Raw genomic sequence first — 25225 nt, 5'->3', positions numbered from 1 at the left:
CAAGCTTAAGTGCTCGATCCCTCACCATAGTTTTACATCACACTTTGCAAAGCTAGTCAAACATAATGGAAAGACCATCATTTGTGTGGTGCTTGTAAGCTACCTTTTTGTTAGATATCAAGGAGTTAGTAAAAGTTGGTTCAAGCACTTGCTTTTGGAATTCTACATAATGAAAAATTGAGAAACCCATGTAGTGCATGTGTGGTTTCAAGAAAAGTTAGAAGAATAAAGCGCAAGCGTGGATTCAAGAAAAGTTAGAAAAATGATTTTGACTCATCAATCAAAATGTAAGACATTCACCATACATGTTGGACATCATCCAACACCTAGGGTAAACAGAGAAGGATTTAGAGGAAGCACACATATTTGTTGCATATTTGAAAAGTGAGAGCACTACAATTTCGATGCAACTACTTTGTAAAATAACTTACCCTTCCAACTTTCTTTTGGAGAGAGCCCATCATAGGGGTCTTTGTGTTTGGCCAAGCATCATATCAAAGATGCAATAGCATGTGTTCTTTAAAATCCAGAGGATATTTAACATTCAACAATCATCACAAGCTTTGTTAGCATCTCTTGTTAGGGCATATGCTATTACAAGGGTAATAGATTGCAACTTGGAAACTTGACATTCTTGTAGTGACATTGGTCTAGACATTGCAAAGTCCACACAATACTTTTGAGTTGAAATGGAGAATCACAAATATTACACATCAACATGGGCATGCAAATGGGTGCCGTTGAGCACACAAGTTTGTTTGTCAATGATGATAAAACAATGGGGCAGGCATGTATGAGGAAGCTCCCATGGCCAAAAGAATAGAAAAATTGGGAAAGAAGCATAACAAATAAGGTACGAGCACATTGTTGTGCAACAGATCTCTTTTAACATATTGGCTGGTAGCCACTTGAGTGTCAATGTTTGAGGTGTAATTGTATTGCAGTGCAAAGAATCCTTTGAACACATTGGCAAATAGCTTCCTGATTCCCAATGCCTAAGGTGCAACTACATCGAGTGTGTTGCATGACAAATATATTTAAATACAATGCATGAAGCCCCAATAGAACGATTCATTGTGATTTAACCGTGATCCAAAAGCCATGTATCACATTTTTGAGAGAAGCTTCTAAGTGGATGTAGATATTGTAGTTAAAATGCTCTACCTCCCTTCTATGAAAAAAAAACACACACAAAACCAAAACCTTGCCCCTCTCCCTCTCCCTCTCCCTCCCCCTCCCCCCACAAGCCCCATCCCACAAGGGTAAAAGAAAAACTAGAAATCCAATTACAAGTTCTTATGAAGGGATGAAACCCTTTTCACACGGCATTTCCTTTTGACTGAGAGAGAGCAATATACCAACATTTTCAGCACACCATTAACGCAAAGCCAAAGATGAAAATCGAACGAGAAAACTTAAAATTTTGGTGCCTGCCTCTTTTTGCCTCTCTGCATTTCGACCATTTCTCCTCTTCCCTCTCCTAGCATTCCTTCTTCCACCAGATCGCCATCGCTTGACGGGAGCCTGCAGCTCGCAGCAGCCGGAGCTTCATCGAAACCCTAGATCTGTCCATACGCCCCCTCCCTCCGATTGAAGCTCGCGCAGAGCTTTAGCAGGTATCTCCCCCGTCATCCACTTTATCCAGGTGCTTCCATCGATTCTCCGGGCTTCACGTCATATCATTGGGAGAAAAGCGAAGGCCGTTTCGCATCTGCAACCATCCCTGGAGCTCACTTGTGGCGAATTCCTTGAAAAGATTTTGCCGCCGTTGGCGTTAGACACCGTCAAGCCTCTAGACAAGCTATTGATCGGCTACAGCTGTCTGGAACCTTGGAATTTCGATCAGATTAGATCATTCCCATCTTGATTCGAGATCTTACCTGGTAAGGGAGCTCAGGCTGCACCATTGGGTCGTTAGGCTCAGGGGATCATCCAATTCCAAGCTTGCAGCACAGCATTGTGCTTAAACAAAGACATTGGATTGCCTGTTGGCATTTCATTTTGGATGCATTGATCTCAAAGCGAAACACAGTGCTGCGGTGTGGCCTTTGAGGCACGGTTTTAAGGTTCAACTGGTATAGTGATCAAAAGCTAGAATGGAGAACTTAATACAGCTTGCGGATTCTATGCGTCAAGCCTCAGCACTTTTGGCAGATGAAGATACAGAAGATGCTTCTAGACAGAGTGCCTGCTTTTTGGGGGTTGTCGCCCTTGGCAATGTGGTAAGCCTTCTATGTATCAGTTAGATCATTCTTTGCGAGTGTACTTTATCATTGTTCTTATTATGAGCCCTGGTAGCTGTATTTCAGACTTATGATATCTGATAACTTGTTTTTGGATTGATTTCCAGGGTGCAGGGAAGTCAGCAGTGTTGAACAGTCTAATAGGCCATCCGGTGCTGGTATGTTTGCATGCTGGAAGATTTCATAAGATCTTATTCACTTGAAATCCTCCAGTAAGGTCCTGATCTTACCTTGGTGGATCATGCAGCCAACAGGGGAAAATGGTGCAACCAGAGCACCTATTGTGATTGATATGGAACGCGATGAATCTGTAGCTAGTAGAGGGTTGGTTGTACAGATTGAGAATAAAACACAACAAGTTTCTGCCAGTAAGTAATTGATTTTGCGATGAGCTGTCAGTTTCATCTACCTGGATTGATCTCATTGCAACGTGATTTTGCTTCTCCATGATAACAGTCAAAAGGTCTCCAAAGAGTTATAGAAAACATGACTTTGTTACAGATTTTCCAGTTAGCTTGACTGAACAAGACCGCAATCTATTACTAAAAATTGGGTTAGGGAGTACAGGCACTAACAGCTGACTTGCAAAGCTTTCCCATTTTCTCCTAACCATGGAAAGTCCATCAAAGTGTGATTGTAGATTTTGGCAATGCACAGCTAGATGAAATATGAAATCAGGCACTAAAATGACTCCCAAAGAAAGAACACTATATAGTTCAAAATAGATGTATATGCTGTTGAACAAGGCAAATACTCTTCTGGTATTGTTTGAACATAAATGGTTGCTAGAACTTAGTACCTTGTAGCAAACACACGCATCATACATGGTTCCATGTGCCTGAATTTTTGGGAAGAGTGTGACAGAGTGTGGCCGAATTGTCATACAGGAGGTGGGGCTTTTGCAGCATAGATGCTTGAAGGTGAGAGTATGCAGATGTTCGTGTTGTCTGATAACTGAACTTTGATGAGTGTGATCATTGCCTATTTGCTTTCATTGGCCCTCAGTGCGTTCTTAATGGTCACCCTACCAACAGGTGAGCTGATAAGCATTTTGCATGAGAAATGAGTTTGGCTGCAAAATAGCCGTGCTTTCTTTAGTCTCCCCATGGTTACTATTACTTGATAGTCTCTGTTCACATGTATGGTGTTCTTCACATGCGCATGCTGCTCTTAGGGACAGGAGTCATGCTATTATAAAGATGGTATAGTATAGGCAACTAGAAAGGTGATTAGTTCCTTAAGGTTGCACCAGTGGGCATGGGATGCCATTGTGGGTAGCCCATGGCTTTGCATTTATAGATCACAATGCCATGTGAATGTGTTTAGAAATGCACAGGGATGGATGCACACCGTTCATGTCATGCCACCTCTTGTGGAGTGAGAAGGCAATTGAATTTACTCAAGTGTGCAGTTAAAGAGATTGGTTCACAAAGGTTCACCTAGTCTACATGCAGTGCAAATTACCAATACAGATTCACTCCCAAATGGTGGTTGGCTTGTGAGCAGAGTACTACCCTTTTACAAAAGCATGATTGGAGGCAACTTTTTAGTGTTGAGAGCACTTATTGTACCAAACGTGCTTCCATGTTGATAACATGCACAAGAGGATTGTCATAAGGAGCCACGATCACATATGAATGAGCAGCTGCATTAGGAGTGTGAGAATCAAGATGAGGGATTTGTACCTTTTCTACATCCTTCAACTTATTGAAGGGGGGTTATTTTCAACTTTTGGCATGGATGAATATAGCACTAATATCTTTGTCTCTTGCCATGGATCTTGACTTGAAGCTTTCCCAACAAGCATAGTGCGATCTTGCCACTTGTCAAGACCTTAGTTAATTCCTAGAACTTGGAAGACTTGCAAATAGCATCAACATGGGAAACATGAGAAGCCTTAATAGTCTTCAAGAAAGCCATGAGCTAGAGCTTCTTAATCCATGCATATCAACTTTGCAAGGCTTTTATATCCCATGAACTCCTCTAGCTTGTAAAGTTGAGCTCTTTGCCCTCCTAGATAGTTCTCTAGAGTCTACACAGATTGTGTTTCTACAAAGGAATCCACACCATGCGAAAACACAAGTAGATAGTTAGGAAAGGTGGAAAATTTAAAAGCAAAAGGCTTTTCTGCCTTTATTAGCATGTCCGTAACTCTAGTTTCCTTTCTTGTGTGCATGTCCTTACTATGCACATGAGATACTTCCAACTTCAACGAGCTTATTCTTGACCTCACAAAACCTTAGAAGAACCAGAGACCTTTGCAACAATAGCAAAACAAACTTTGTTGATCGAAGCCCAGAGTCTCAAGAATTAAATCGAAAACCTACCTTGCCACAAATGTTATCATGGGTAACTCAAAAGTGTAAGTAGTAACAATAGTAAGCAACAACTATCCATGAAGAGTTCTATCCCAACTATATCATTTCAGGATTATTGTGAATTGTCAAACATTCATCTAGAAAAAGCTTAAATTGGGGAACAATTATAATTTCTAGTGAGATTGTAATCCCAAGAGGAAGCCACTTTCTAAACTAGAAAAGACTAGTTCAAGACTTCCAAAATTGAAACTCCTCACTTTCCAAGCTAGGGTACATTTATCATGTCTTTATATTTTGAACTTAAAAATGCTTATCATATCATCCTTCCTCAAACTTCAAAAGATCACTGGACTTTGTTTGGGCCCTTTTGACAATCATTGGATAAATTACTCTAAGCTAGCATGACCCATATTGCCAAAAGTCCAATAGTATTGGAAAAATGATAATCAATATTCTTCATGATTTGGTCATTTGGAGTAACCTTGAGAATGGCAAGGATTATGACATCTCATACCACCATGATACAATGCATATCTGTGCCATCAATGCTATAAAATACAATTGTGGATTTAGTGCAAGCTTATAGAATAAGCTCTACAAAATTTGATTTTTATTGTCTATTGCCTCAAATTTAATAGAAAATTTCCAAAATTATAATTACATTGAGACAAAGGACCCTAATTGATGGACACAAAGATGAGTGGGAGTGCATAGTAGAGAAAGAATGAACACGGTGAGTGTGAAGGCAAAAGTAAGGAATAATGAGAACTATTTGCATTCTATAGAGGGGTTTTCGAATTAGTGTAAAATATGGCAAGTGGTTTGACCAAAAATATGTTGGCTGACTAGTGGCAACAAATAAGCCCACATATGGGCCCAGAAAATGTTTAATACAGTCTCTAATATGGAGCTAGATTGAAACTCTCAGCCCTTGTTAGAACCTTTTTGGAAATATGAATCCAATCGAGCTAAGATGTAAAGAACACATGCACAAATGAAATGGGGGAAAAAGCAAAAGATCTCTCTTGAGATGGTGGAGTGGTGTCAAAATAGAGTGCAATGATGGAAGTGTGGGAATCTGTTGCAATAGATTGCACAAACACAAAAGGAAAGAGAAACATTGTGAAGAATAACAAAACTTGGAAGAGATGTGCTTGAGAAGTGCAATCCATATATCAAGACGAGAGATAGTACAAGATCTAGGTATGTGAGTCACTAGCTATAGGCATCGGATCCTCTCCAATAGGACTTGCAAATGTTGTGTATACAAATGAATGAGATAATTGAGGAGGGAGCATTGGTCTATGTATAGGCCAAGAATATGCATAGGTTGGCCAATTGAAATAGGGCTCAAAAATGCCAGTCACCCAATCATAATGATGGTGCCAAGTAATGGTGACTAGCCTACATCTAGAAACAAATAGAAAATGCCCACCTAAAATGCACAGACTCACACATGAGATGTACATATTGCCAACATCCTCTCTCAGATCATGGGTGATTTGGTACAACACAATATACAATGATAATGACTCATCATAGTACATACAACAATGACCATTAGAATGGGACATGGATACCCAAGTAGTGGGTGATCAAGCCACCAAGGTGCCTTGGAGGGAACTTGATGTTGATGTCAATCATACTAGCCTTGAAAACATAAAGTAGTCACAACAACTTTCGATGCATGTCAACAATGCCTTTGCGGTAGCGATAGGTGACCATGGATTACTCCCAAAGTGTCCCCTCATGTGAGCTTAGACTAGAAGCAAGATTGGCTCTTTGTTAAGCAAAATAACTCATCATGAATTTGGATGTTAGTTTCAGCTCCAAAATTTCAAAACTCGCTAGACTTTGTTGATAAGGAATGGAAGATCGTCTTTGGGTCCTTTGTGTAAGCTAAAAAATATGCATTATCTTAATTAGCTTAGTAAAACCCCCAAAACTCAAAAAGTATCAAAGTTTTTGTGTCCCATAAGCAAACACCCGAACTTTGGGAGGATCCATATTTATAGTAGGAGGCTTTCCAACCACCTTCTCTATCTCTTGTTTGGCAGGTTATCCCAGTCTATCTCCAGTTTGTCATCACGTGGTTGCTAGTTCCTTCTGCTACTGATTCCCACTTATTCCTCATTTCCCCTTCATGCCTTTTGCTCCTATCTTCTTGCCCAATGTTTTGGCTATTGTTTGGGGATCCTTTTGGAATCCTCTAGCTTTATCCTTGGTATTGATTGAAGAGCTTTGGGTTAGCCATTTCTCTACATTTTAGGATAGACTACTGTACACAGTTTGGACAGCAAACAGTGAGCTTTTTAATGCAAGTTTAATGCTTCACTGATGCTATTTTGATACTTGGATGTTATGCTTATACTTTGGGATGCTATTTGGACTTTTTAGAGCTTGATTAGCTTAGTTTTATAGAGTTATATTATTGTAATAACAGTTTAGGCAACAAGCTATTAACAATAAGCTTTATGCATTGGATGTCTACATGCTCAACGAGTATGCCACTTGAATGTATTGATATTTAGCATAAGTTGCTGCGGTGATCATTTGAAGGCTGCCCAGTGCCCATGCTTGCGTTTGGTTCCACCTGTGGTCACTATCACTTTAGTCCTCTATTCGATTGCTGCAGCCCTTGTTCGAGTGTTCCCATTTTCTGCTTTGATCATTAGGACTTGGTGGACTATTGTGTTTCATCCCTACAGGTTGTTATTTGTCATCTAAAGCATTTTTTAGCATGTGCCTAATTTGTGTTTACATCTGCAGTTCATTGTTTTTTTGTTTTCAACACTTTTTTTCATCAACCTTTACTTCTACTAGTGATTATTGCATTTGGGATCCGTCTTTTCGGCGGACAACACAAGTCAACTTAGTCCACTCCTACGAGAGCCATTGGTTGTTTGACAACTCTCCCCTTGAACATTTCATTTGAGAAGCACAAATTTGGAGATGGCCATTCTTCTCTTCTTTGTTGCAGAAATTGCAGTTTCCATCCATGAAACATGAATTGACAGCACGTACGGAGTCTAGACAATAGCCAATCTTCTGTGCTCTGCATGGGGATCCATTAGATAGCTTTGTAACTTCATTTGCAACAAGGTAGTATCTTGCTGTTTTTGACCCAATTCTAATCAAAACAGGTTATTACAGCACTATAGGTTGAGATTCTCTCCTCTCCTTTGAAATCTCAAGCCTTGTGTACTTTTTGGACAAGTTTGTTGCAAAGAAAGTGATTTAATCATAGTTGCATTGTAAGAAATCCCTTTATTTATGAGAGGAACTTTGTGGGATTGCACAGGAACTATATAGGACAATTGTCTAGGTGAATGCTCCATGAAATTGGGCTCAAATGCTAGTTGTCATTTTTAGGGTTTGACAGGTTGAAGTGTTCATATGCAGTTTTGAACACTCTGCAATTATGTGGAGGTCAATATTGAAGGTGACAAAGTCATTGTACACTTGAAGATCAGCTATGCCATGTGAATTGCTGAAATATAGCCATTCTATCGTAGGAAATGCATAGGAAGATTAAGAAAATGCAAGGTAGTATGTAATGGAGTGTATATTGTAGGGATTAGAGCAATTGCCCTTCATTTTTAGGCATGAATTGAATGTTGGTTTGTTTTGATAGCAATGCAAATGTAAAGTGCAGATTTGAATTTACTCAATTTGATAGTGAATTGGGTGTGCAATGTTGAGGGCAAAGCATTGGGACTGACACATGAACAAGGTTGAGGCTTCATGGAGTAGATGGGATCAGTTTGGAACTGATATCTGCATGCTTATACATTATTTTCAGCATGTAACAATGTGAGACCAGCTTTGCACTTTGAATGTCACATTTACATGTCAAGTGGAGTGAGGACAGCATATGTTCTTATACATTACTATTGTTAGAGAGTGAATGTACAAATTTGTCGTGCATTCGGTCTTGGTCACTGGTGAGAGTAGGAGAGAAGATTAAGTAAACAACTGATTGGGGAAAGAGAGAACTGCCAAATGCAGCCCACATATGAATTCAGACCAGTCGCAGTCTACAAGGCTCAAACACAGATTTGGCAGTCAAAATTTGCACACTGGCAGTTGAAAACCTGAAAACACAGTCACCCAGCCTGGAATGGGTCGCAAACCTGAAAACCAAATGCAGCTGAGCAAAACACAAAGAAAACCAGGTGAGAACAACTTGCCCAGCCCCGCAATAGACAAAGTAACTGAAAATGCAGGCTGGAATCACAGAAAATAGGCTGGTTTGTTAGAAAATGATATCACCTAGGCAGGACAACAGCCACAACATTTCAGAACATGTCCAATCAGCAGCAGGAGAAGATCAGGGTAGACTTGAAGCAGCAAAAACAACACAAGGACCCCTAACATGGATGTTTGATATCATATTAAAATAGAGTGCAGCTTCACAAGCATGAGAAATTGCTGTAATGGACTGCACAAACACAAAAGGGAAGAGAAACTCTGCGAAGAACAAAAGAACTTAGAAGGTGTGCTTGGGAAATGGAATCCATATACCAAGACGAGATAGTATAACATTTGAGGATGTGAGTCATCAGCTGTGTGCACCACCTCCTTCTCTCCAATAGGACCTTGAAGTTTCAGGTATGCTAATTGAGATAATTCAAGAGGAAGTACAAGCCTATGCATAGGCCAAGAATATGCATATGTCAGCCAACCCATATAGGGCCCAAAAATGTCGATTGGCCAGTCATAATAATGGCCCAAACAGCGGGCGACAAACCTACCTTTGGAAATAAATAGGAAATGCCCACCTAAAGTGCATAGACTCACACATGAGATGTACGTATTTCTAACAAGTGGATCATTGAGGTTGCTCAATGATAGTGCCTTGGTTAAACATTCACTACATTATTCCAAGCAGGGACATACTTTGATCTAAGGGTTGCTTGCTTGTTCTGCTCATAGGAAAAAAAACGAATCCCTAGTTATTGTTCTCTGACTCTAAGGATGGGTTCTTGGTAGAGCAATCGCACTCACTATTGAATTAGACGACAATGGCTGCTCCTATGCATCCCCTAGCTTCTAGAGAAGCTCGCAAAGAGACAAGACCTCCAAAGTCTCAAGCCAAGGGTGCAACAATAGTCTCCATTTGATCTCTTGGTGTCAATGTAGGTGTGATTTTGAATACCAGTGTAAAGTAGTGCCTTTGGGATGCAAATGTTGAGAAAATAAGTACTCGTGAGACAATAATGTTGGCATACTTGCCTATGATGCTCAAACTAAAAAACAAAGTGTCTTGGTTGGTGTTTGAAAGGTAATGATGGGGTCTTACTAATTTCTAGCATTGGGAAGTGATCCAGCTTGTATCAATTCTCACGATGCTACCAACAAATCTAGCAAATGTTGTTAATGAGCTCTTCGTTGAAGCATGTTGCACTCCGTACTCATAGGCCAGCTTTTGAGCATTGTGATTGAAAACAGGCCAAGCATTTCAGCCCTATGAATGCACATGCTGAATTGAAGAACGGCATGTTGCTTACAATTGAAAAGCTCATCTTGATGTAGGTGAGTTTGATTGAAGCATAATGGCAAACACCCCAACAAAGACTTAAAAAGCCTCAATTGGTTGGTGCAACATTTCCAACCTTGTAGGATAGTGATGAGAGAGAACATATTGTCTTTCCACCTAGATATTAACAACTTCTGGTAAAGAAGTCATTTTGACATACATAATTCTTATGTTGTTGAGAATGGTAAGTGTATCACTGTGAGGGGTGCGTGGAGCCCAATGTTGGCTTGGGGTGAAGTAATTGCACAATTAATTAATAGAGAAAGAAAGATAATGAATGAATCAATTAATGCACAATAACTCAATCACAAAATGAGAAGCGATGTATTAATGAATGAGCGAGAATACAAAGCCCAAGGCAATCACAACGAAAAAGGCCACACTTATGTGCTAATAAGGCATGAAGTGTCCTTTTATAAAAAAAAAAGAAATCCTGACGGCTTAATTGTCATAGGAACCTTAATTAAAACCCTAACCTCACTTAGTGCCTAGGACACTAGGGGCAACAGTTGCTTTTAATGACAATTCTAAGTAAACCCTAACCCTAGTGTCACTTAGTGCCTAGGACACTAGGAGCAACAATTGCTTTTAATGACAGTTTAAATGCTTAGGGAGCTCGAATCATGGATCAAAGGGCATCAACACGTAGCCCATGAGATGTCGTACACCAAGATCACAAGTCATGTTTCAAACATAGCACTTTCAATACATCCCATGCTTGGCGCTCTAGACCATCCGTCACAGAATGAGGTGGTGTAGCTAAATGTTCACACGTATCAGCAATTATGTGGCTTAGCAATTATTTTTTGCCATGTTAGATGGGTGGTTGGTGATTTTGGCCGAATGAGAAGTGATGGCAGATGAGACAAGTGGACATTTGGTGGAGGTGTAAGTGGCAGCTATTTTCTTATTCAGCATCAGAATTGGATGTTAGATTGGGTTGGATCAGCTAGGGACAAGTATCTAGGATATGAACAAGTTAGCGTGAAGGCAACAACACATGGGTTAGAGATGTCTTTTGATAGTTGGTGCTGTGCAACAATTATCAAACTTGTTCCTAGATCATGAAATTCTAATTGGAGCTTTCCATCAGAGGACAGCTACAATGGTAGTGGTTCAAAGTGTATCACCTTGACATGCATGTCATCCATGATATATGCTAAGGTGAAAAGCAAGGCTTGTACCAAAAAGAGGATGGTCATGCCTCAATAGTGGAGCTTGGAACATTTTGAGGGACTTGGGTGGAGCAGCATTATTGAGCTGTGACAAGTGTGGATGGGCTGCAAGTGACATTGCAATGTTGCATGCCAATTTGTTTTACATGGTGGGCCAACTTGCTGCAGTTTAGACAGCTGGTGAGAGTGGCCCCAAGCTAGCTGTAGATGTATTGATATGCGGAGCTTTAAAATTTGCGACCCCATCCTGCTTTCCCTACTTTCTCATTTTTCAGCCTTGGTGTATCTCAGCCCTTCCTTTTAGGGCTACGATCTTGTACTTTCCTACTGCAGACACAGCTTATGTGCATCATTTCTTGGGGCTTCTCTTTCTCTCTCTGTATCTCGGTCTAACTCTTTGGGAATATATTAGCATCTCCTATGCCTTGATCATTTGTCTTTGTCAAGTCAGTTGGGAATCAGAAGCTATGTTGGTTAGATGTGTAATCCACCTGAAGACCCAAGTATTCAGGCCATACCAGCTATCCCAAGGCCTAAGTGTCTACAGATTTTTAGTAAGGTCCACAACTCAAAAGGTATAACAAAAGGCTACAATCAGGAGTGGATAAATTTTGCCAGCTCTATAAAGGAGGTGAAAAATGGCTGTTAAGGAATCTCATCAGCATAGGGGAGTAATTGAACTGGAAGTGCTTGGGAGTGTAAACTTTATTTTGGACAAGCAAACTGGTCCAGCTAGAACACTTCTAGAACACTTTGTGCGTGAAAGAGTGGAGTTGTGTTACTTAAGTCTTAATAGATGAAGCCTCGAGTTCTCTAAGGTCTCTAGTTAAGTGCTCAAACTGGAGAGTATGATACCAATTTTGGATAGCATCAATTGGATCAAGATAAATGTCCAGTTTGAGTATTCATATGACAGAGAGTGACAAGTTTAACTTGGTTTACTATAGTTATATTTTTGGATTTCCTAGCTGTGCAATCATAAACTCATATATTTTATGTTTGTAGGTGCAATCCGTCATTCCTTGCAAGATAAGTTGAGTAAAGCAATAATGTCATCTTCAGGGAGGGGGCGTCCTGAAGAAATTAGCCTGAAACTTCGTTCAAGCACAGGTTTCCTTTCACCATGTTGAAATGCAACTTTATTGAATCTTATAGCTTGAAGGTTATCATACTGGCAGTGATATATTCTTTGTTTGTGGGAATTGTAAGTCTTATGGGGTTCCAACATTTTCAGGGTTAAAAGTTAATATTTTTTACAAATTTTCTCATGCCATGTGTAAGTTGGTTCAATTGCAGGTAACAGTATCTTGGTCTTGTCTAAGAGTGTTCTTGTTTCTGCATGACTTTGTATAGTGAATGGAAATAGAGCATAATTGTTGCTTGCAGTACAGATTTTGATATTAAGAATGCTCCCTGTTCTTATTCATGTAATCTATAGATGTCCTGGAATGTTCAGACCAGTTTAGCATGTGTCTATAGTATGCTGGTCAACAGCTTCAAATTGTCTCTATGTTCAAATTGCAGTAGTCTCAAGAACAGCTCCAGCTGCATATAATCATGTGTCTATAGTGCTCCCTGTCATATATGAGCCAATGATTCAGATGGCTTAATTAATGACCATTGCCTATGCCCAATGGAAGTATTGTTAAAAACTCCTGCACGTAGGATAGACCATATGTAGTACATCAACTGATCCCTTAGTTGTGCTGATATTTGGATAAGATAACCTATAGTGCTCTTATCTTTTCAATGGGTTAGTATTTCCTTCCCTCAAGCCAAGGGATAGAGGTCACTGTCATTGCATGACTCTTGCAATGTTCATACAAAGATTTCAGGGCCTTCTGCCAAGGTCAACTGCCTCAAAATTTCTCTGTACTGAAGTTGCAGTAGTCTCAAAAACAGCACCATTTGCTATAACAATCATGTATCTATGGTGTTCCCTGCCATGTATGGGCCTACAATTGAGATGGGTTTGTTAATTTGTGACTGATGTATGTTTTCCATGTATTATTCTCTATTCCTAAAGAATACATTATTAAAAATGCCTTCACATAAGATAGACCTTGTATACATGAACTGATCCCTGAGTGGTGCCAATATTTGGGTGAAATAACCTACAGTATTTTGTGCCTCTTCTCTCTGTCAACTTGAGCCAGAGTGCAAAATTAACATCATATGTTCCTTGCATTGCTATGTATATGCATGTGATCTAGTTGGCGTTTAGCATCTTGCTTCAAGCACATCCTGTGCACACACACTTGCAAGGTGAGACACAGAGCTTGGCCTAAAACTGCTCTTGAAAGCGCAATAGAATCTCTCTGGAAAGGAGTGGGAGCATAGTACTGTTGTGCAAGTGCCAGCGAGCAGATGAAAGAGGAACCATCTTTACCAGATTAAGAGAGTAGAATGATTTGACTGTTTTGAACTTTCAAAAGTACAATGCTTTTGATACCTAGCTAAACACTTTGTTTGCTCACTTATCCAGTCACAAGTCTGGACTTTGGAGGATACCCAGTGTATATTTTTAAAAACTTTGCTTCCGACACCAGTCTGGATTGGATCTTCCCTCCTGTTTGAAATTAGACAGATTTATTTATTATTTCAGAAAAATGAACCTTGTACTAAGCTTCTCTGTATTTTTGCAGCTCCGCCATTGAAGCTTATTGATCTCCCTGGCCTTGATCAACGTGTGTCTGATGATTCCATGGTCAGTATCTTGATTTATTTGAGTTCCAAGCAGTTGGAAATGTGGTTTTAAAGATGAATTTCTTTCATCCACTTTTCTTCTCTTGCTTGAGGCAAAGAAAGTCGGTTCAGAATATTGGTTTACTTAAATTAAAAGCTTCAAGGACTGAAATATCACATCTGCATTTACTTCAGAGCACTAGACTCGTCTTACCGTTGGATGGCTTTTAGATCGTGTAGATTTGACTGTCAAGAGACCAGCATGCTAGACATGCTGAAATCAGTACATTGGACACGCGCAGTGCTAGAGCTCAAAACAACCTTGTGCAGAAATGTATGCATTCCCACATCGAAAAACCTCTCCAAATAGACACCCATGGAACACAGCACCTCAAAATAGTTCGTATGATGATGAATGTTGTAAGACCAGGACTAGATTACTGAAATACATCTTATCAGCCACATGTACCACAACCCGGCGAAGAGAGTATATTTCTATGCTTAGTATAGAAGAAGAAACATAGTGGCCAGATCCACACTTATTACACCAGCTAAAGGCACAAGCTGGGATATATGAGGACATTGCACTAGAGGAACACATTTACTGGCTTTGTGGACTAGAGGCTGCAATGGAGGAGCACCACATTTGCTGCTGCCCTGTTTACTACGAGATTAGGGTGAGGTACCATTACAGCAACATGGAATAGTTGGTCAAAAGGAGGTTTATCTTTGGAGGTGTTCGTAAACGTGTGGTAGTCCTCCAAATTGCCCATTTGTTATCGTACCACAGAATTTGGAGAGAGAGCTGCACATGCTCAAACATTCAGAACTAGCACTAAAAATGGGTTGTATTGAAAATTATAGATCATGTGTGACAAAATAGTAAGCATGAAAGCTACTCTCCTGAATGTGCATAGTAGATGCACAATAGCTGCTAACATATAAGAGTCCTTTGTATCTGTAATCGTGGGAAAGAACGTGAGAATGACAATACTTTGAACTTAACTACCTCGATCAATTATCACCATGAAAATAGAGAGAGAGAGAGAGAGAGAGAGAGAGAGGGAGAATACCACGTTGAGAGGGGAACTTGCTCCTTCTCCTTTATAGGAATTTATTGAAACAAAATCATAGGCACCAAGTGCTTGAACCATATACAAAAGGTTGATTTGGAATTGTGAAAATTAGGGTTTTGTTAAAACCCTAATTTTTGTAAACTCGAGCAACAATTTGATTTTTCTTCTTTAGTGCTTGGATTAGATCAAACTAAGTAGAAAGTGCTTATTGGATGAGAGATAAATAGAAGAATACAAAGCATGTGGTTGAAATTTCAACATGAGAGCTTATTCCAAATGAGGAGAGAGATCTCGAATATATAGGTGTGGGCTTGGGTGCTCACAATTGGAAAGTAGAGGTTACAAATAACAAGTGTTTGCTAAAAAATAACAAGTGTTAGGGACACTTGTCTCTTCAAAATTACAGATAACCTCTTCTAGATGCCACATGTCACTTTTCTAGAGAAAGAAGCTTTCAAACTTTCTACTCTAAAAATCTCTCAAATGGTCAAGAATTTGAGATAGTTGCTCAAGACAAAATCGTTCCTTGTGAAATTTTGGAGTCTTTGTCGTAAACGGAATTTTCATTTGAGTAACTTTCAAAAATAGAACCTCTTAAATTTTAGGAGTCACCAAATTTAGGGTTTGAAGAGCTTCATTATATAGATTGACTAGTTCATGGTTTGTTTCTTCGATCATGAGCATCTGGTTTCACTTTTTGAAACCACTTATTTTATGGGCTTTTAGTCAATGTGACTATCTGAGTGTAAAAGTCTTAGTCATATGAGCTTTTTGGTCAATCTGACCACCCGATTAAACTTTTGATTTCTCTTGGGTATCTCATCAATGACGACCCAAGTAATAATTATAGGGCGTTCTAGTCATTGGCCACCTTTAAATAATACAAATTGCCTTTAAAGTACATGAGCATCAATTTAATTTGAAATCATCGAGCCAATATGTCTTGGTAAATTTTAGGAGTCGCCAAATTTAGGGTTTGAAGCGCTTCATTATATAGGTTCACTAGTTCATGGTTTGTTTCTTCTATCATGAGCATCTGGTTTCACTTTTTGAAACCACTCATTATATGGGCTTCTAGTCAATGTAACTATTTGAGTGTAAAAGTCTTACTCATATGAGCTTTTTGGTCAATCTAACCACGCGACTAAACTTTTGATTTCTCTTGGGCATCTTATCAATGATGACCCCAAGTATAATTATAGGGCGTTTTGGTCATTGGCCACCCTTAAATAATACAAATCGCCTTTCAAAGTACATGAGCATCAAATTAATTTGAAATCATCGAGCCAATATGTCTTGGTAATAATTGATATACAAAAGGTTTGTTACAATATCATTGGTTGAGTTACCAGTTCTCTCCTTCGGAGATATGTGGACTACCTTGATACGAGGGAAGATCACATTTTCTTATTGAACCTAAGAAAACAGATTCACACCTTTATACTTGGAACCTAAATATTGTTTTGGTCTTGCAATAATCTGGAACTCACCTATGACATTCTGGATAGAAAGAGCCTTGTCAAGGTAGAACTTACAATTGTGACATTCTGGATAGAAAAAGCCCCATTGAGGAAAAACTTACAATTGTAAAAATAATTTATGGTGAACATCAATATCTGAAAGCATATTATAAATTATGCCATATCTTGAGTTATTGGCAAGATTGAGGGATAGTTTTGGTGTTTCACATCATGACTTATCTTATGTTAGCTTGGGAGTAAGGGGCTTACTAAATGAAAAATGTCACACTATAGGGTTCTAGTTGCCACATGTAAAAGTAACCCCAAGGGTCCATATCAGTTGACAAATTAATTTGAAAATGGCACTTATTCAGTGTCTCCATTGTCTCTCTGCTGGACTACTCCAGCTGGACATGTGCCAGCTAGACTTGGAAGGTAGACACACATGTAAGTAACCAGGTGGTGAGCAATGGATGATGGTCACAAATGTGCCACTTAGTGCAGATGGGCCCTGGGCTTTGACCAGATCAGCCAATTGGCAGGTCAGAAAGGTCAGCGAGTCTTGTCTCATGCTAGGTTGACCTGCTAGTCCAGCTCTACAAGGAGGGACACATTCCCTCTGTCAACAGAGCCTAACTAGCACAGATTGAAGTCAACCAGTTCATTTGATGACATTGAGACTTTTGTTGAGCAGATTGCATTTCAGGGATTTGCAGCATTCTGCATGTGTTGGCAGCAGCACTCAGTGGGTAACCTGAGTTCTCGCAGACATCTGGAGGATGGAGGTTTGTGAGCTCTATTGCAATTGGTAAAGCAGTTATATACCATTTGCAACACAGTTTTGTTGGTGTTGTATCTCATGGCTCAATACTTGGAAAGTTGAAGGTTATCTGTTGCTTTTGTTCCTTCATCTCTCTATGAGCTGTACATATAAGATATAGGTGTTTCTCAGCTGACAGCCAGTATGATAACAAGAGTTTGACATTGATATAGGTGATGACGTAGTTTCAACTCTATTTGTAGCAATGTGACGGTGAAACTTTTCGCCTCTGGAATGTTTCACTTCCAAAAACTTACATTTCAGGCTGAAATGTTTCACCCCTACATACGTCATATGTGAAACCCCGCATGAAATGGCATAATAACACATTTAAAGTGCTCATGTTCGGCAAATTGGAGGAATTGCTTGGAGTGAAACAGATAGGTGAAACGGTGCACATTGAAGTGTTGTAGTATTGAAATGCATTTCCCGTTTCAACCCTGGAGAAATGCAATGCATTTCACATTTCAACTGTGGTAAAGCATGTTTCATGGTCACCATGATTTGTAGTGAGGCCCATATCATCACTTGTTCCAAGTCTGTCATTTTGTAGAGAGGCCCATATCATCTAGCAATGGTTGCACCATGTACTCATTAGCTACAACAATCCATACCTTATCACGTTTTGGGTCAGATTAGTTAATGTAGCACTGCCCATAAGGGCATATGCTTTAGCAATGGGTTGATGGCAAAGGGAATAGTTATTTAAAAACCACTTTAGTTTTATTGGGCTAAGAGGTAGACTTTTAAGTAAAGCTTATTTATTTATTTTGGAAAGCAGCCCTCTGCTTTTAGGTACTTAAGGATTCCTTGATTTGGGGGAGTGAAGAAGAAACAGAAGGGCAATGCTCTAGCATAGACGTGTGTGCACTTGTTTTTGAGGGTATGCATGTGATCATATCTTTTGCATGTGCATGCATTTGTGCATATGTGCAGTTTGAGTGTATATAGCGAGTTGTAAACACTGAATCAGGAATTGCAACTAAATTGGTTTATTAAATGTAAATTTGCAGGTAAATGAATATACGGAGCATGGTGATGCAATCTTATTGGTAGTTGTACCTGCAGCCCAAGCCCCAGAAATTTCAAGTTCCCGGGGTCTTAGAATGGCACACAATCTTGATCCTGATGGTGGGTGATTCTGCGAGTTCTGTGAATGGTGTGATCAAGTTTTGTATTTGTGATGAGAATGTTTTGTTATTTTCAGGATCTAGAACTGTTGGGGTAATCAGCAAAGTTGACCAAGCAGCCTCTGATCAACGATGTCTGGCGGCTGTTCAAGCACTTCTTGTGGGCCAGGGTCCATCAATCACTCTTGATGTTCCATGGGTGGCTTTGATTGGTCAATCTGTTTCCATCGCTGCTGCTCATACTGGTTCAGTTGGAGCTGATAACACCCTTGAGACAGCATGGAGGGCAGAGATGGAGAGCTTGAAATCAATTCTCAGTAGTGCACCTCAAACAAAGCTGGGAAGAAATGCTCTGATGGATACCTTGTCACGTCAGATTCGAAAGCGTTTGAAGCTACGTTTGCCAAGTATTCTTTCAGGGTGAGAAGGGATGCTTCATTAAGGTTGAACAAGAAGTAGTACAGGATTGTATACATTGGTATGCCTGGGGCAGTTACACTTGTCTTAAGTGAACACATGAGCTTTGATTACATGCCAGATTTATGTTAACATGGTCCATGACAAAATTCTGTGGCATGGATGTTTTGCACTCTGTATTGTTCATAGATTAGTCATTGATATGAGCTTGATGCAAGCCTCTTACTGAATCTCAACAAACTCAATATAGATGATGTTGGCATGGATGTAACAATCATAGTCTCCAGTGTTTAGCATCTGTTGGTGAATTACTGGAAATGTCATTCATCCCTGCTAACTATATGAGAGCTTAGAAGCTTCTTAGGGTACTAGAGAGTATTGCTTTGAGCAACAGATTCTAAATGACACTCTGCCTGCCAACTTCTTATTTTGTTTTGTCAGGCTGGAAGGTCGTACTCAAGTGGTTGAGGATGAGTTGGTGAGGTTGGGAGAGCAGTTGGTTCAAACTTCAGAGGGAACCCGTGCAATTGCACTTGAGTTGTGTAGGGAATTTGAAGACAAGTTTCTTCAGCATATCAATACAGGGGAGGTGAGTTCTGGAGGACTTATGCATGATCTGTTCTTACTCATGTGGTGGTAACATTATGCTTTTTCCGAGTATCCTTTATTTAGAAATGTCATATTCTCAAAGACAACAAATTCACAGGGTGGTAGCTGGAAAGTGGTGTCAAGCTTTGAAGGTGCCCTTCCAAACAGGATAAAACAGCTTCCTTTAAACGATATATTCGAACTAAGCAGTGTCAAGAAGGTAGCATACCTCAGACAATTGTTCATCATAAATGATCTGCTGTGCTGTTCGTTTTTACCTTCACTGTTTATCAGTTTTTACTCTCACTATCAACACATTGAATCTGGCCCAAGTTCTTTAGGTTAAATTGAATGCCTGTGCTTGCTTGCCTCGCTGAAGATGCCTGCTTTTGCTTTATCACCACAAACATAAATAGTGGGCGGTGATGGTTTTATATTGACATTGAATTGAGCTTCCTCATTTTATGTATAATGTAGTTTATGTTTTCTACTCAAGTGCTACTCTTTCCTACTCAGTATAGACCGAGTATAAAAGAGTAGCACTCCAGTAAGAAGGTTTTCTTCCATGCTCCAAAACCAATAGGCCCTCATATTCTATGTACTTTGGGTTTCAGCAAAAGAAAGCATTCCTGTTTCTGTCTTTGCGGATGACCATAGTGAATAAGAAACTTTGTGTTTTCCTTTGGCATTGAGCATATATTGTGCTAAGTTAAATATGTATTTTTCTTTGGTCAGGTAAGGGTTTAGAGCATAACTTACTTTCCCCATGTTTTTAATAACCTTTTACAAAACTCTCAATGTAATTCATCTTGCAGGTTGTACTTGAAGCAGATGGATATCAACCCTACCTGATTTCCCCGGAGAAGGGTTTGCGGGCCCTTGTTCGTAAAGTTCTAGAGCTGGCAAAAGATCCTGCTCGACAATGTGTTGATGAGGTCAGAATTAACTCTTCCTGATTGGAGATACAATGCAGGTTTTTAGCCAATGTATTCATAAATAGAAACATAAACTTAAGAGGGATTGAGAGTTGGGACAGGTGAGATTGCTATATTGAGAAAAGACATACTGTGGCATATGGAGCAATGCAAGGATTCTCGGCTTGTGAAGGGATATGTGCTTCTTCTGTGGTGCCTGCTCATAAGACAGAGGTGGAGAAACAGAGATGGAGAGGGGCACATCAATGCCTTTAAAGGGGCCCATCCGGCTATATGACCATGGAAACAGTTGTATATCTTCCATGGAATACTTGGTACAAAACTGCTGGTGTAGAACACACAAGAAGTCAAATGCACTGTATGTGAGGGAGGAACTGGCTATATAAATGAAGTGCTGGAATGAGTATGCACACGGGATTAAAGTCCAAACCCAGACTGGTAGGTGGTGTAGGAATGAGTACATGAGTTTGTTGCTTGACCTTTCATGAATGATACTTCAGAATGTCCTTGCTACGGGTTTTCAGGCTGAGACTAGCAGGTAGTGTATGAGTATGTGAGTCTGTTGCTGACCTCTCATGGATGACACTCTTGCAAAGGGTTCTCTAGAATGGCAGATAAAAGAGGGAGGGAGGGGCTTCGATGAATTAAATCTTCTTGGGAGTGCCTGGTGGCGCCTCCATCTTGGTGATCATCAGAACCAGTGGTTTTTCCATTGTGGTGATCATTAGAACCCATCCTCTGCTGTCCATTATGAAGGTCAGGTTCCTAGAAAGTAGCTCTACACATAAAGGCCAGGGTAACTTGCATGACTGAATGCCAGAGCTTTGGCTCTTATAACTGGATATTGTGCACTGCTTCTTTATAGCAGTGAGGGGTGCAAATCTTGGAGAAGGTTTGCTTCTTTATAGCCTACTTCGTGATCCCCTTCTTGTGTTACTGTGGCCTTGTGTCTTTTGTAGACTTTTGGTTCCATCTTGGGGGGTGGGAGAAAGAAAGAAAAAAAGAAAGTTATATTAACATCTACAAAAAGCCAAATTGGCATATTTCCCAAGTCCCAAAATAGCTGTCATCTAATGCTATGACTAACTAAATGGAAAATAAATAGTAAACGATACATAGCTGATGAGTACAAAATGATGTCAATACAATGTGGAATTGCTTAGGAGGCACTCTCATGCCAAGATATCTCTCGTGTGTCTATCTAGCATAGAGATTTGAAGTGGCGAGTTATGGTCCCCCAATGAGGCTGATGATACCTCCTGTGAGGGTCTAGACGAGTTGGGTGTGGGCTACGGGCTTTGCATTTCTTTGTGGCTATCTCTAGGGTGGTCCCTTGTGGTGGGGCCGTTAGTTGGTTCAATGAGAGCTCTATAGTGGAGGGAGTGGTTGATGCTCTGTAGAACTCCGTGAGTGTGTGCTAGTGTGTGGCTCCATGTCTTTGCTCCTAGGTTCATAAGAGGTGCTCTCTATGGCGGCGTAGCTCCAGTAAAAAGAGCTCGAGACATCTCTGATCCAAGATATCTATCACCTTGGATAATGGCCCAAATCCCTCTTTGAACAGACAGTGGAAGCACCCTTGGATCTCATAGTACATTGGGCATTTGCATAAATAGTGCTCCTTTGTCTTTAGCTCAAGTTGATAGAGTTGGCAAATCTTGTCCTTAGGGGGGAGGGAGTTTGGACCATATCTACCTGTCTCAATTCAGAGCTAGTGTGAGGATATACAGAGCTGTCCAATGACTCATTGTACACCATGAGACAAGCATGCATCCATGTATCTTGAGCGGACAACAAAGCCATCGGGGGATATGTGTAGAAGATGCTTTCTGTAAAAAGCCATCTTTGTCTCCAGATTCTCAGTAGGTGTCACCCATGTCCTGGCTGTGTGTATCTGAATAACGTCCATCATGATGATGCGGTTTAGCTTTTCTCAGTTGAGCTCCAAGTGAGGGTAGTCCGAGCTGTACCGGAGTGATGGGAGGTGATCCATGTGTAATCTATGTAGCCATAGCCATGCCTCTGTGCGAACATAGCAGCATTGAGTATCCCCCTATAATGCTAGTTGTCTAGACCACTCTAGTGCAAGTTGGGAGGATCTTTGTCTTGGCAAGGTCGAGAGACTTTGCGAGAAAGTCACTGTCTAGAAGAGGGCCTCTGCTACTATGGGTGGTGCTCCCATTTTTGCTCTGATAATCTTATGTGGTACATAGGGCCTATTCCTAATCATCCATGAAATTATTAGTACTAGGGGTCTCTCTAGCTGCTCCCATCCTTCATATATCTCCTCCCTCGGGGGTAGTGGTTGATCTTGTGGTTCTTCTCGTGTGGTAGAGGCTCGATCCCCATATGGGGGCCCCATACAGAAGTGCAGGTGTGACCAAAGTGTCAAAAGAGCCAAAGCTTCGTGTTCAAGGCTCCTGAAATTGTATGGGTATGCCATGCGCTCTTTCATGAAACATCGTACAATTGTCTTCCATAGTCAAGCCAAGCATTTGGTGATATGAGAGAGAGAGAGAGAGAGAGAGAGAGAGAGAGAGGTTCTTATGTCTCCAAAAAGTCAAAATGGCCTATGGGACAAAGAAATGATTATTTTTGAAGGTGTTCTCTTGACTCAAGAATAACCATGAAAATGAAAAACAACTAACTATGTTGATTGTAAGTACATGCTATCACCATGTACAAAATGATCTCTCAATGACCCTTAAGTTGACTTGTAGGCTCCCATCATGATCAAAATGACTCTCTAGAAACAATGTAACCTTCTTGGGCAAGAATATTTGTCATGGGGTGGTCCAAGACATCAAGTCTACTATGGGGAGATACTTGTCTGCGATGGTTAGTAATGATGGCTAGAATTTATTGAAGGTAAGGGTGCCATGCATGGTGACAGGGTGGTGGGCATTGTGCTTTATATAGTGTGTGTGCTTGGTTCGTTGTGAGTCGTGACGCTCTTGACTCATGGATAGTGTTGTGGCATTGCTGTAGTGATAGCATCTAGTGAGCTAGCACTAGAAAAATTTACAAAACTCGCCAACTCATTGGCTTTGGCTTTGGCTTTGTCCTTGTTGGGAATAAAGGCTCACTGTGTCTTTTACTGTGTTCAGGTGTGAACGCACCCTTTCACTTGCTGTACTTTATATATATATTCAAAACCTAAAATGTGGTACACAAGTCTTTGTACCAAAAACATCAAGTGTCGTGCTCACTCTCTCACTCTATTGCTCTCAACTCTTTGCACCTTCACTCTCAGCTTAGGAACAGCCTTCACAACAAACTGGTATTAGAGCACATAGGCTGTGTGCGCTTCCTAAAGTTAGTGACGGTTGTTAAGCCACGTGACAGGCGAGTAGGAGCTTCAGGCACCAGTTGTTAGTGTTCGGCAGGTGCAAGAGAGGCAGTCAACAGGCGATAGGTTGGCGCGACCAACCTTAGCACGACCTGCACACGACCTGTGCAAATGTGACCAGGCTCGTATGGCCTGTATTTGATCAGCTAGGCGACATGCAGCCTGGTGGTTTAGGTTGTTGACGAGATGGCAGCTAATTAGACATGAGGCCAGACGACGACATGCAGTTGGTGACTAGGACCAGTCACCACAAACGTGGAACGCGAGGCCAGGCAATGACGGGCAGAGATCAATGTTTTTTAAAAAGAAATATTCTTCTTTTTGTTTTCTTCTTCATTGGGCGTTCACACACCAAGACACAAAATCAAATTCTTCCCAAGAAAATCGGGGCTTTTCTCGGATTTGGGGACTTTAATGCAGAAGTGGACAATTTGACTCAGAAATTGCAAAATCAATACACATTTGCCTGTGAAATTTTGGGGCTTTTCACATTTTAGTGAAATTTTTTCAATTTCAATGAAATTTGTGCACACCGGACCTGAGAAATTTGGGGCTTTTGCAGAATTTCATCAATTTGTGCAAGAATTGCTTGGTATATGCACTTGGGTACTTGAATTGATGCAATCTGAACAGATTATCCTCTAAAAATTTGGGGCTTTTGACCCAAATTGTAAAATTTGTGCTCGGAAATGCCTTTGGTGCAGAAATTGCGGCGAAATTTTGGGGATTTCACTTGTAACTGTTGGCTTGGTCTCTAATTGTGTCGGAAATTGCTTGAGGAGTGCAGCAAACGACATTTTTTAATTCTGAAAATTCATTTGCAGATCTGAAATTTCTGCAATTTGGGATATTTCATTGCTGGTTGGTACTCTTGTGCGCTGTGGTCACTTGTGTCATATTTGGGCTTGCCTTTGGTGATTGGTTAGTCAATTTGGGACTGCAAATTATGGCTGGAAATAGTGACAATAGTAATCTTCTTTTGCACATTAAGAAGCTCGAGGGTGCCCATAACTTTGCAATTTGGTAGAAACAATGCTAAAATGTATTGGTGCAGAAGAAACATGTAAAGCCCATCAAAACAAAGGGAATCAAACCAGCAGACATGGAACAAGACGAGTGGGATGACTTGGACGAGCTTGCTCGCTCTACCATTGAGCTCTCAGTGTCAGACAACTTGCCCTTCAACATTGAGAAGCTAAATTCAGCATATGCAATGTGGCAAAGTCTTGGAGAATTGTATGCTCAAAAAAGTGCAGCCAACAAGGTTTATTGGCTGAAAAAACTTATGGACTGTCGCATGAAAGAGGGTACAGCCATGTCTGTACATTTGAATGAGTTTAACTCAATTTTCAGTTAGCTGACTGCTTTGGATTTTCATATTGACGAAGAGTTCAAAGCTACCTTCTTTTTATGCACTCTATCTAAAAGTTGGGATACTTTTAGGACAACTTTGAGTAATTCGAATGCTCAGCTGTTATACTTTGATGTGGAGA

The 25225-nt window shown here is 40.4% G+C and overlaps 1 protein-coding gene across 2 annotated transcripts in view; it reads left to right on the top strand.

The window, feature by feature from the left end:
- The first annotated feature begins 1389 nt into the window (after window positions 1-1389).
- LOC148020196 (dynamin-2A-like) overlaps window positions 1390-25225 on the top strand; it is a 36393-nt gene continuing 12557 nt past the window's right edge. Inside the window, exons 1-10 of one of the 2 annotated variants that reach the window (XM_087700508.1) lie at window positions 1390-2222; window positions 2351-2401; window positions 2491-2611; window positions 12281-12385; window positions 13921-13982; window positions 18330-18447; window positions 18524-18866; window positions 19305-19452; window positions 19570-19671; window positions 20267-20386. In XM_087700508.1, the coding sequence (XP_087556634.1) occupies window positions 2097-2222; window positions 2351-2401; window positions 2491-2611; window positions 12281-12385; window positions 13921-13982; window positions 18330-18447; window positions 18524-18866; window positions 19305-19452; window positions 19570-19671; window positions 20267-20386 (1296 nt within the window). In that variant the 5' untranslated portion in view covers window positions 1390-2096. The remainder of the gene's footprint in view (window positions 2223-2350; window positions 2402-2490; window positions 2612-12280; window positions 12386-13920; window positions 13983-18329; window positions 18448-18523; window positions 18867-19304; window positions 19453-19569; window positions 19672-20266; window positions 20387-25225) is intronic. The other variant, XM_087700507.1, reaches the window with a different exon arrangement.

Source organism: Lygodium microphyllum, chromosome 19, assembly GCF_053477565.2.
Source record: "Lygodium microphyllum isolate KBCC chromosome 19, Lygodium_microphyllum_v1.1.10, whole genome shotgun sequence".
In the NCBI taxonomy this organism is placed as follows: Eukaryota; Viridiplantae; Streptophyta; class Polypodiopsida; order Schizaeales; family Lygodiaceae; genus Lygodium; species Lygodium microphyllum.
This window is presented reverse-complemented; position numbering and strand designations above follow the sequence as displayed.